This window comes from Delphinapterus leucas, chromosome 1 (assembly GCF_059928025.1).
Source record: "Delphinapterus leucas isolate spDelLeu-1000000601 "Yukka" chromosome 1, BTC_Dleu_Yukka2, whole genome shotgun sequence".
Lineage (NCBI taxonomy): Eukaryota > Metazoa > Chordata > Mammalia > Artiodactyla > Monodontidae > Delphinapterus > Delphinapterus leucas.
In genome coordinates, this window is record NC_143129.1 from 156896196 (window position 1) to 156906663 (window position 10468).

At 56.0% G+C, this 10468-nt stretch overlaps 1 protein-coding gene across 2 annotated transcripts in view; it reads left to right on the forward strand.

Annotated features, from left to right (window-relative positions):
• HIVEP3 (HIVEP zinc finger 3) overlaps window positions 1-9404 on the forward strand; it is a 131508-nt gene extending 122104 nt beyond the window's left edge. The window contains exons 6-7 of one of the 2 annotated variants that reach the window (XM_022575425.3): window positions 2383-3281; window positions 4400-9404. In XM_022575425.3, the coding sequence (XP_022431133.2) occupies window positions 2383-3281; window positions 4400-5212 (1712 nt within the window). In that variant the 3' untranslated portion in view covers window positions 5213-9404. The remainder of the gene's footprint in view (window positions 1-2382; window positions 3282-4399) is intronic. The other variant, XM_089895080.1, reaches the window with a different exon arrangement.
• The last annotated feature ends 1064 nt before the right edge of the window (window positions 9405-10468 follow it).

Below are 10468 nucleotides of genomic sequence, written 5' to 3' on the forward strand. Positions count from 1 at the left end.
GGGGAAGCATGAGGGAAAAAAATAGCCAAGGATGACTCCGAGGTTTATGGCCTAAGAAACTGGAAGGATGGAGTTGCCACTTCCTGCGATGAGGAAGGCTCGGGGAGGAGCTTGTCTGTTAGTCGCGAAGTGACGGTTGGGAGCACAGCTTAGGAAAGATTGCCTACGGGTGGCCGGGCGGGCGCCGCAGCCCCGCCCCTGAGGTTGAGGAGGTTGAGCACCAGCGCCACCGTGTGGCCGGACCCCCTCGGCGCCCCAGCGCGCTTCGTTCCTCCGGTCCCAGGCCACAGAAAGGCGGAGCTTTGTGGAGCCTTGACAGTGAGGGGCGTTGGGAATGGACCGTCCGGCTGGGGCATCCCATAGAGCCCTGAGCGAGTCCAGATGTGGGGGGCTTTGCGAACCCTGTGCTGGGCAAGGGACCCTTGGCTTCCATCACTCCTGCTGGGTGCCTGGGGCAGGCCACCGGCCCTCTCTGCCCATCACCACTTTCTCATCTGTAAAAGGGACATTAGGATCCTTCCTGGTGAATATCAGGACTCTGACTAGTAGCACCACCCCTCTGACCTTCAACCGCAAGATGAGATGCTCTCATTGCTGCCTGTCTGCTGAGGTTGTGAGGTACTTGGGATGAGAATAGCTAAGGTTTATTGGGTACTTACTGGGTGTCCGACCCTCACGATCCTCCCAGCAGCTTCATGAGGTGGCGTTTATTAGTCTTACATTTTACAGACAAGGAAACTGAATACAGAGAGAAAAACTAAATTATTCAACATTATACAGCAAGGAAGGGGTGGAACTAAGGTTCAAACCCAGACCATTTCCTGCAAGGGTTGTAAACCTTAGTCCTGGACTCTCTGGGTGATGTTGGGGAAGCACTTGCCTGCTCTGGGCCTGGATTTCTCCACATGTAAATGAGAGGTGAGGCGAGGTGAGCTCCGTCCCCCCCCCCCCCCCGCTAAAGTCTTAGGCCGGAAAGTAAATGTGTGGGGCAAAACTTAGAGATGTTTTGCACCCCCTTCGCCAGCCCTACTCCTTTACCAATCCCCAGTCCCTTCCCCACTCTCAGTGTTCTGCTCCTGGCTGCCAGGAGGCCATGCCCTTGGCCCCATGGCCCTCCCTTCACCTGCCAGCTCCAGCTCCACCCCATAGTTTTTGACCTACAGCCTCTTGAATGCCGACTGTCATCCACTGCATGCATCTTACTGCTGTGTGTTGAGCCGTTGGGAAGCACAAGTGCTGGGCTTTCTACCCCCAGGGCAGCTCTGCATGGTGGGGTGCAGAAGCCTGGTTGCACCAGTGGCCTGAGTCAGCTTGTGTGTCCAGCTCTCCTGGTCAGTAGTTGAGTGGGTGCTGACATGAGCTGAGTGTTGGGCCAGCAGGACCCAAACCCTCAGGAGCCTGCCAGGTGGGCTAGATGTTAGCGGAGCTCCCCATGGAGTCCTGATTGCTGCCGATTTCATAGATCCCCAAACTAGGCCTGTGTCCTGTTAGCGGTGACCCAGCTGGTTGGGCTGCCCCACCAAAAGCCAGACCAGGAGGCTGGTATTTCGGAGCTCCATTACCCCCCAGCTGGGAGCACCAGGGGTTCTGCAAAGATAGTACCTTCTCTGGACATGAGTGGCTGGGATGAGGCCCTGCTCTGCAGCCAGCCTGAGGCCAGCTTAGCCCAACCCCCGGAGAGGCCAGGGCCTGCCACCTGCCAGATACCATTGTATCAGCCAGCAGCAACCTAGCCACAGTGGCAGACGTGTATGTAAACTGACCATGCCCAGCGCTGCTGGACTGGCCAGCAAGGCTGCTGTGTCCCAGAGTAATAGATTTCTTCATGGATGTATTAAGAGTGACTATAATTATTTGAGTCCTTGCTGTGTGTCAGGAGTGTGTTTCCTCTGCCTAGCAAACCCTGTGAGGTGAGACTGTCAAGTTCATTTGACAGAGGGGGACACACTGAGGCACAACAGGGCCACTTAACTTGCTCATGGTGAAGAGAGCACTGAAATACTAATGAAAAAATAAACAAAAGACCTATCTTGTTTGCTATGGTTCAATCCCAGCCCTACTACTTACCTTACCTGGACAAGTGACTTCAACTCTCTCACCTTGGTTCCCCGTCTATAACGCGAAGATAAGAGTAGTGCCGACCCAGCGGGATTATTTGAGGACTAAGTGAATTAACACACGCAGGCCCTAGAACTGAACCTGGCACATGGTAGATACAAGGTAATTTTTGCTGTGGTTATTTACAAAGCGTTCCCGTCCTCTCAACGATCTTGTACCACTCCCGTGGCTGTCAGGCCCAGTTTGCAGACTGGGACTCTGGGGCTTAGAGCAGAGCAGCCTGGGGCTGGCTCTGACCTCGGGTCTCCTGTGTCTGCCCCTCAGGAACAAGCGATGACCCGTTCCAGGACTCGGAAGGGCGAGAGGGCACAGAGGCCGTGGCGGAGCACCAGTTTTCAGACCTGGACGACTCGGACTCAGACTCGGACCTGGACGAAGATGAGGATGAAGACGAGGAGGAGAGCCAGGACGAGCCATCAGGACCGTCCTCGGAGGCACCCCCGCCCGGCCCGCCCGCCACGCTGCCGGCAGACTCCTCACCTGTTCAGGGCCCCCAGCCCCCAGATGCCACCTCTGGTAGCCAGGCCACCAGGAGCAGCTCAGTCTCAGAAGCCGAGCGCTTGGCAGCCGGCAGCTGCTTCATGTCCAGCCAAAGCATCCTGTGCCTTCCCCGGCTGGGACCGGCCCCCCCGGGCCCCACGGAGAAGGACACAGGCTCGGCCCTGAGCTCCAAGGCCGTGTCCCCAAGGAGGCCGTGGTCCCCGAGCAAAGAAGCAGGCAGCCGCCCACCACTCGCCCCAAAACACTCACTAACCAAAAGCGACTCGTCTCCCCGGCGACATTCACCTGCCCGAGAGCCACTGGCCTCGGCCCCGAGCCCACCTGGCCCCCAGACGGGCCCTCTCCCCCGTGGGTCTCCGAGACTCGAGCTGTCTCCTCTCACCCCCCACCCCCTGGGTAGGGAACTGCCCCCTGAATGCGAGGGCGCCACAGACCCAGGCCCGCACAGACACTCGCCCACGAGGAGATGGTCTCCAGGCCAGGCCGAGTCACCGCCACGGTCAGCGCTGCCAGGGAAGTGGGCCTTGGTGGGGCCGGGCAGCCCCTCGGCGGGCGAGCGCGGCCCAGGCTCAGGGCTGGCCCCAAGGGCTCTCTACCCACCCGCGCCTCTACCTCACAAGCTTCTCGGCAGAAGCCCAGCGGAGACCTGCACCTCCACGTGGGTGAGTTCCCGTCTCCGGGGTGGCTGGGCCGCTTCTCGCCGGCAGGTGGGGGGCTGTAAGCTCACACCTCCCTGAGGCCTCAGACCTGGAGCTACACCCCTGCCAGCTCAGCGGTTACCAAGAAGACGTGTACTGGGCACCTCCTATGCCAGGCACTGTGCTGGGTGCCTGAAACCAGTTAGTTTAGGGTCCGAAGCAGCAGAGCCCGGACTCTGGAGCTGGACCACCCAGGATTAAAACCAGGTTCTGCCACTTATAAGCTGTGTGGCCTTGGGTGTGAGTGTAAATACTTGTGCCATTTCCTCCCCCCGCACCCCCATCGCCATCCCCACGTATTCTTTGAGCAGATGGCAGAGCTCAACCAAAATCATCACATCTCCAGCATGACTGCCACCAGCACCCTCAGAGTCACTGCAGCCAACACCATCCCTGTCATACCATCAGCCCTGTCACTGTCACATCACCACTGCCATCTGCCATCATTACACTCCAGCCACCCCATCAGCTTGATCACGGTTGTCACAGTATCACCATCACCACCGCTGTCATGATCGCCAGCACTGATATCATTATCATCGTCAACTTACCTTTCCCCTCCCAACACCTTTCCTGTCACCAGATTGTCATAACCCAACGCCGCTGCTCACCACCAGCAGAGATTCAAGCTCCAGGGGGAACACGAGCTAGGAATCTTAACTTGATTTTTAATTTTGGGGTCGTGTGCAAATTCCTGGAGGTGGGAGAAGGCCAAGAGACTGGAGTGGGAACTCATGTTCTAGGGTTAAGTTGGGTCAGTACCATTTGAGGAACAAGAGAAGCCGCAGAACCGAGACAGACGGCCAGGTGCATAGGGGCCAACCAGGCAGCCCCGTCCCCGGAAGACAGACAAGCTGGTTGGAGGCGGGGGACCATGTCCTGAGTGTACCCATGGTCACCGTTCCAGAGAGGGCGCCCACACAGGGCAACACCGTAGGCAGGGGTTGGGACTCGGTTCTGGACCAGCTCAGCCAGGACTTGCTCTGTGATCTCAGCGAGTCCCCCCCTCACTCTAGGCCTTGGGGTCTCCATGTGCCCAGCACATAATCCTCGCCTTACTCTGTCTTATTTTCTGACCCCAGCAGAAGGCCGAGTCGCCAAGTCCCTCCTGTTCACCTGGCCCTGCTCATCCTCTCTTCTCCCGACCCTTCTCCACCGCCCATGACTTCCACGGCCACACCCCGGCCCGGACAGAGGAGAACATCTTCAGCCACCTGCCTCTGCACTCCCAGCACTTGACCCGCGCCCCGTGCCCCCTGATTCCCATCGGCGGGATCCAGATGGTACAGGCCCGGCCGGGGGCCCACCCCACCCTGCTCCCCGGGCCCAGCACGGCCTGGGTCAGCGGCTTCTCAGGGGGTGGCAGCGACCTGACGGGGGCCCGGGAGGCCCAGGAGAGAGCCCGCCGGAGTCCCACCGAGAGCTCATCGGCCTCCGTGTCCCCCGTGGCTAAGGTCTCCAAATTCACACTCTCCTCGGAGCTGGAGGCCAGGGACTACCCCAAGGAGAGGGGCAGGACGAGCAGGGGCCTGGGCAGACCTCCCGACTGGGAGCCCCGCGCAGCCGAGGTGCCCACAGAGCCCGTGCCCACGCACAGTCCCCGCACCCCACCCGAGGCCTCGCCCCGGCCACCCCAGGGCCGCCGGACAGGGTCCCGGAGCCCCCGCCTGGAGTCACCACGTGCGCCAGCCAACCCCTCGGCCTCCGCCACCCCGCCGCTGGACCGCAGCAGTTCCGTGGGCTGCCTGGCCGAGGCCTCCGCTCGCTTCCCAGCCCGGAGGAGGAACCTCTCCGGGGAACCCAGGACCAGTCAGGGCTCCCCCGAGCCCTCGGGAAGTGGGGGGCCTGGGGCACCCTCACAGCAGCCCGAGGACCGGGGGCCCCGGAGCACTTAGCCTCTCCCTGACCGCTTCAGCAACTGGCTTCCGGTGTTTGGCCACAGACGTTTCCAGCCGACTTCCTCGAATCATCTTGCTGTCACGGGCTCCCTGTCCCATCTGTTGTTCTGTCCAAGAAGCTTCTGCTCAGCCCCCGTCTGTCTTATCTTCCCACCATGTATGCAGTTACCTGTGCCTTTTTCTGTGACCTTTTGTTGCTTGAAAAGATACAAACAACACACACACACACAAACATGAAAAAACCCCACGAGGTATTTGAGGCTGTGAATATTTAGGTGGGGCTTCACCTTGGGCCACTGTGGTCAGCAGCTACCCCCCAAGGCTGGCAAGAGGCAGTCAGTTGCTAAGAGAAAGGGGAATGCACTGAAGCAGAGAGAGAGAAAAAGAAACTTTAAAAATATATATAATTAAATGTAAAAGCAAGCTCTCCTATGTACAGTTGTTTATGGTTCCTATTTATTGCTGCTTTATCCCACCCCAGCTAGTGGCCTCCCCCGGCTCCCAGCAGAAGGGCCAGCAGCCCGAGGCAGAGGGACAGGCAGGGAGACTCCACGGGCAGGCCCAGAAAACTCCGACTTTCTTTTTCCTAGGACTTCAACACAAAATATTTGGAACGGGTAGAAGGTAGGAGCTGGTTGCTTCCCCAGGACTCCCAGACGTCCAGGTGGCCTGCGTCATGATCCCATCCTGGCACTTGACCGGTAGACAAATCCCCCTGCCCCCTGGCCCAGCACCTCTGCTCCTCACTGCACCCTCACCCTCTGTCTGGGCTGGGAAAGGAGTTCCTGACCATCCATCTCCACTGGTTCCTGAGCACCTGACCTCGGCCTTGCTCTCAGGGTCCCAGCCACTGGCTGCCATCCTTGTTCTAGAAACTACCCACAAGGCTGAAGTGACAGGGCCCAACCCCTGGGGGTCAAGATCCAAGGTGCGTTGCCTCGCCATTCCTGAGGCCAGGCTTGGGCTTCATTTTACATTTGGTCCCTGGGGTACAAAGGGCCCTCTTTCCTCCATGGCTGGGCTTTTCCTGGGCTCAGCACTGGAAGTTTGCAAGGACTCATTTCTGGACCACTTTGCAGCAGGACTGGTCCCCCTGTCCCCGTCCCACACACCGTCAGGTCTCCACTACCCCCAGGAAGTACCCAAAACCATGACTGGTGGGAACTGCCCAGGCCTCCTATAGGTTGGTTTAAATCTCTTTTAAAAAATAAAATTAAATATATATATATATATAAACCTGGTGTTTGATATTTCCCCTAGCCTTCTATTGTCTAAGGTCATTTGAATTCTTCTCCAAAGCAATCAGTAAGAGCTAGTGCCTCTTTCCTCATCCCCATCTCCTCCTTTACGAAGCTGCCCTGTGTTTCCTGGTGCAAAAGCCTGCTTTGTTTAAAAAAAAAAAAAGACTAGAAATTAAAATCCCAAGTTGAAATATGGAACTTGAACTCTAGCATGTTTACCCAGCCCTGGGATGGGTGGGGTTTTCCACAACATTCTGAAATCATTTTCTTTAGTTTTTACCAGGGGGAGAAAGCATGGGGACCACGGTCATGGCCCAGCCAGGCCAGGTGCTAATGCTGCAGAGCAGAGACCTTCTTGGCCAGTCCCCATTCCTCAGGCAGGCTGCATGAATCGTGTGGCCATAAGGGGCTCCTGAGCTGTTGTTTAGACGGGACACCATAAGGTGCATAGGGCTGGGGCACTTCTGTGAGCTCCCCGCCCTCCGGCATAATTCCCTCTTCTGCCCATTCAGGACCTTTCCCTGCTTGGCCTTTGCTGCCAGGACAAACCAGCCACAGGTCAGCCTCCAGCCAGACCACCTAGTTCATTTCCCTTTGGCTAAGACAAAAAGGGGACAATAGGGAAGGGCCTACCTGGGGGTCTGCTGGGCTCCAGGGTACAGGGGTGGGGGTTTAGCCAGCACTTCCTGGCTGTCTAACCCAGAGTCTGGGGCTCCCGGCCCCCCTGGAAGAAGGCCAACGAGCCCAACCTTGGCTGTACTGGCACTGGTCAGGTCTGGCAGCAGGTGGGAAGGAGCCTGAGCCCCAGTCACAGCCTAGGCCAGAAGCCAGGGCTTTCCTCATCATTACCTTCCAGCCCCACCCCAGGGGGCTGCCCAAGGACTGGAGACTTCAAGCACTGAGGCCTGGGAGCTGGATAAAGGGCATTGCTTCAGCCCAGGCTTGAAATATTCCTGGGCCAGATCTTCCAGCCCCAGACCTACAGAGCAGCAGACTGGGCTCTGCTAGACTAGCCCGTGACCTTGGGGGTGGCCGGGCCCCTCCCCCAAGCCCTGTGCCCCAGCTCTCCTGGGCGTCACTCCCCCCTGTATTCAGACAGCCCAGCTGCCAAAGTTTCCTTTCTGGAGGCCCGTGTGGCCAGCAGGGGAGAGTCCTAACGGCCACTGGGGCTCACAGGCACAGGCAGAGGGGATGGGGGCCGGGAGTCACTGGAGAGCCATTTCTCAATGACAGAGACACACTGTGCAAGCAATCTGGCCAGAGGGCTACTGCCCTACACAGGTGCCCAGAGAAATGGAATTGATGCCACCAGCCCTGGCCGTGTGTCACTGAGCATGGCTCGAAGCCCCTCTGCCAGCCTCTCTTCCGGCTCCCCCAAGCACAGAGCTCCCAGCCCACACGCCCACCCTCATAATGTAGGAAAGACTCTCACTCCGCACTCTCCCCCACCCCCTACCCCGGGACCCACTGCCCTGCTCCCAACCACTTGCACATTTACAGCTTGCCTGTGACCCTGTTGTCCCTGTTAAGGGACACGGTAGAGAAAGCAGTGCTGATCTGTTGGCACGGACACCTGTCATGTGCTCTGCTGAAATGTGCCGGATGGCCATTCCTTAATACAGGCCTGCTGTGGTCCTCGGGTGTCGGCAGGGTTGGGGGGTGTGGGCCAACTTGCCGAGGTTTCAGAGCCAGCCCTTGTCTTGGGGATTCCAAACCACCTGCCCCCCAGGGCTACCCTCCAGGATGCCCTTCACCCTCAGCAAGCTCAGGACCATTTTGGGTACTAACCTTGCTCCTCTCCAAGGCGCCTTTTTACAAGCCTAATCCCCCTCCCCCCGCCAGAGCCCCGACCACTATGACCCTCCAGGAGGCTGACAGCAGTGAATTTCCCACTCTCCCACCTCCATCAACTCCAACTTCCAGACCCAGCAGTCCCTCCTCGAAAAAGTCTGAAAGAATTAGTTTCCGGACCCCTCTAACTCATGCTCCATCCTCACCCGGCCCTTTTGAATAGGAACAAGCAAGATAACAGAGCTGAATTGTTAGTCCTTTCTCCAGGCAAATCTTTGAAGCAAAAGTCCTCCCTGGGCAGCCATCCATGGAGACAGATCCACAGCAATGACCAAGGGGAGAAGGTTCCTAAAGACCTGTTCCACCAAGTCTGCTTCTGCATTGAGAATCCCGTCCGCTTTCCATTGGAAAACCGCTTCGGCACTTATGATCACTTTACTAAACCTAGTGTTAAAAAAGGAAGAAAAAAGAAACCGAAAAAAGAAACGTATAGGCAAATGTAAGATACACGCTCTCTGTAAGATAAAAATTTGCCTTTTTTTTTCCAAAAGGTGTACGTATTCTGTATGTGAAATTGTCTGTAGAGAGTTTCTATGTTCTTAAATGGCAATACATTCCAAAAATCGTACTGTAGATATGTACAGCAACCACACTGGGATGGGGTAGTTTTGCCTGTAATTTTATTTAAACTCCAGTTTCTCCACTTGCATCTTGCAATGTTGGTATGGTATATATCAGTGCAAAAGAAAAAAAAAATCTCAACAAAAATCCTGCAGGTCTAAAGCACAGAGTCTGATGTACAAAAGGAAAAAACTGCTCAGTATTGATGTGTGTGACCTTTGTTGTAAATTACATCTGTACTGTGAATGAGAAGTTTTTACAAGTATAATAATTGCCTTTATTACAGCTCCGGCTGAGTGTTCAGCCTGAGGGTATTTTTTAAAAAAAACAGCACGTTGGAATAAATTTGAAAATCCCAACAGAGGCCTGCTTGCCCGGCTCATGGTTTTTCTTAGGGTTGTAGAATGGAGGGACACCTGGAGTCCCAAGTGCTTCTTTTGCTACAGAGAATCAGGCCCAGAGAAGGCAAGTGAGCAGGCCACAGTCACACAGTCTGGGATTCAAGGGGCCCCTCCCTTCCCGGCTTCGCAGAAGGCACAGGTACATTGCCATGTGGTTTGGGGTCTATATTCATTTCCTAGGGCTGCTGTAACAAATTAACAAACTAAGTGGCTTAAAACAGGAGAAAGTTATTCTCTCACATTTCTGGAGGCCGGAAGTCTGAAGTCAAGGTGGTAGTTCCTTCTGGAGGCTCTGGAGGAGAATCCGTTTTATGCCTCCCTCCTAGCTTCTGGTGGCTGCAGGCGATCTTTGGCCTTTGGTTTGTAGCCGCATCACCCTCATCTCTGCCTCTGCCTTCGTATTGCTGCCTTCTCTGTGTGTCTCTTCTAAGGATACTCGTCATTGGATTTGGGGCCCACCCTAATTCAGTATGATCTCACCTTGATCTAAATAAGTTCACACTCACAGGTTCCAGGGGTTAAGATATAGCTGTGAGCCAGGCTATATCAGTCACACTTAATTTTGAGGGGTCACCGTTCAGCTCACTACAAGGTAAGACCTGGAAACTGATCATGACACAGCTATTTACTGCCTGTGTGACATTGGGCGAATTACACAACCTCTCTGGGCTTCTGTTTCCTAATCTGTAAAGTGGAGGGTTGTTGTGAGCATTAACTGAGACAGTGTATACCGCATGGCTAACAGAACCTTGAACATAGTAAGCCTTTGACAAATATCCTTTGAGCGGACCTTGCACAGGGTGCTGGGGTTACAGAGATGAAAAAGACAGGTATAGGTCCCCACCTTTTGTATTCAACGTGACTTGCTGAGCGCCAGTGCGGGACTAATCATCGGATGGAACAGTGAGCGAAACAGACAGTCCTGCCCTCAAAGAGCTCACATTCTAACAGGAGAGGCCGTCCGTGAGCAAATAATGACATCATGAATTGTTCAATCGCAGCGGCCATAACTGCTGTTGTGGGAGAGAGCAAAGCTCTAGTCCAGAGTGAGTCTGAGACATCTGGAGACCTTTCCTGGAAAACTCTTGAGGGTCCGGGGGTCAGGGGGGTGGGGAGATGGTGGGGGTGATGGGGTGGGGGCGGGGTGGGGGGATGGTGGAGGGTCGTGGCAGCGGGGGTGGGGGATTGGCAGGGGTAGG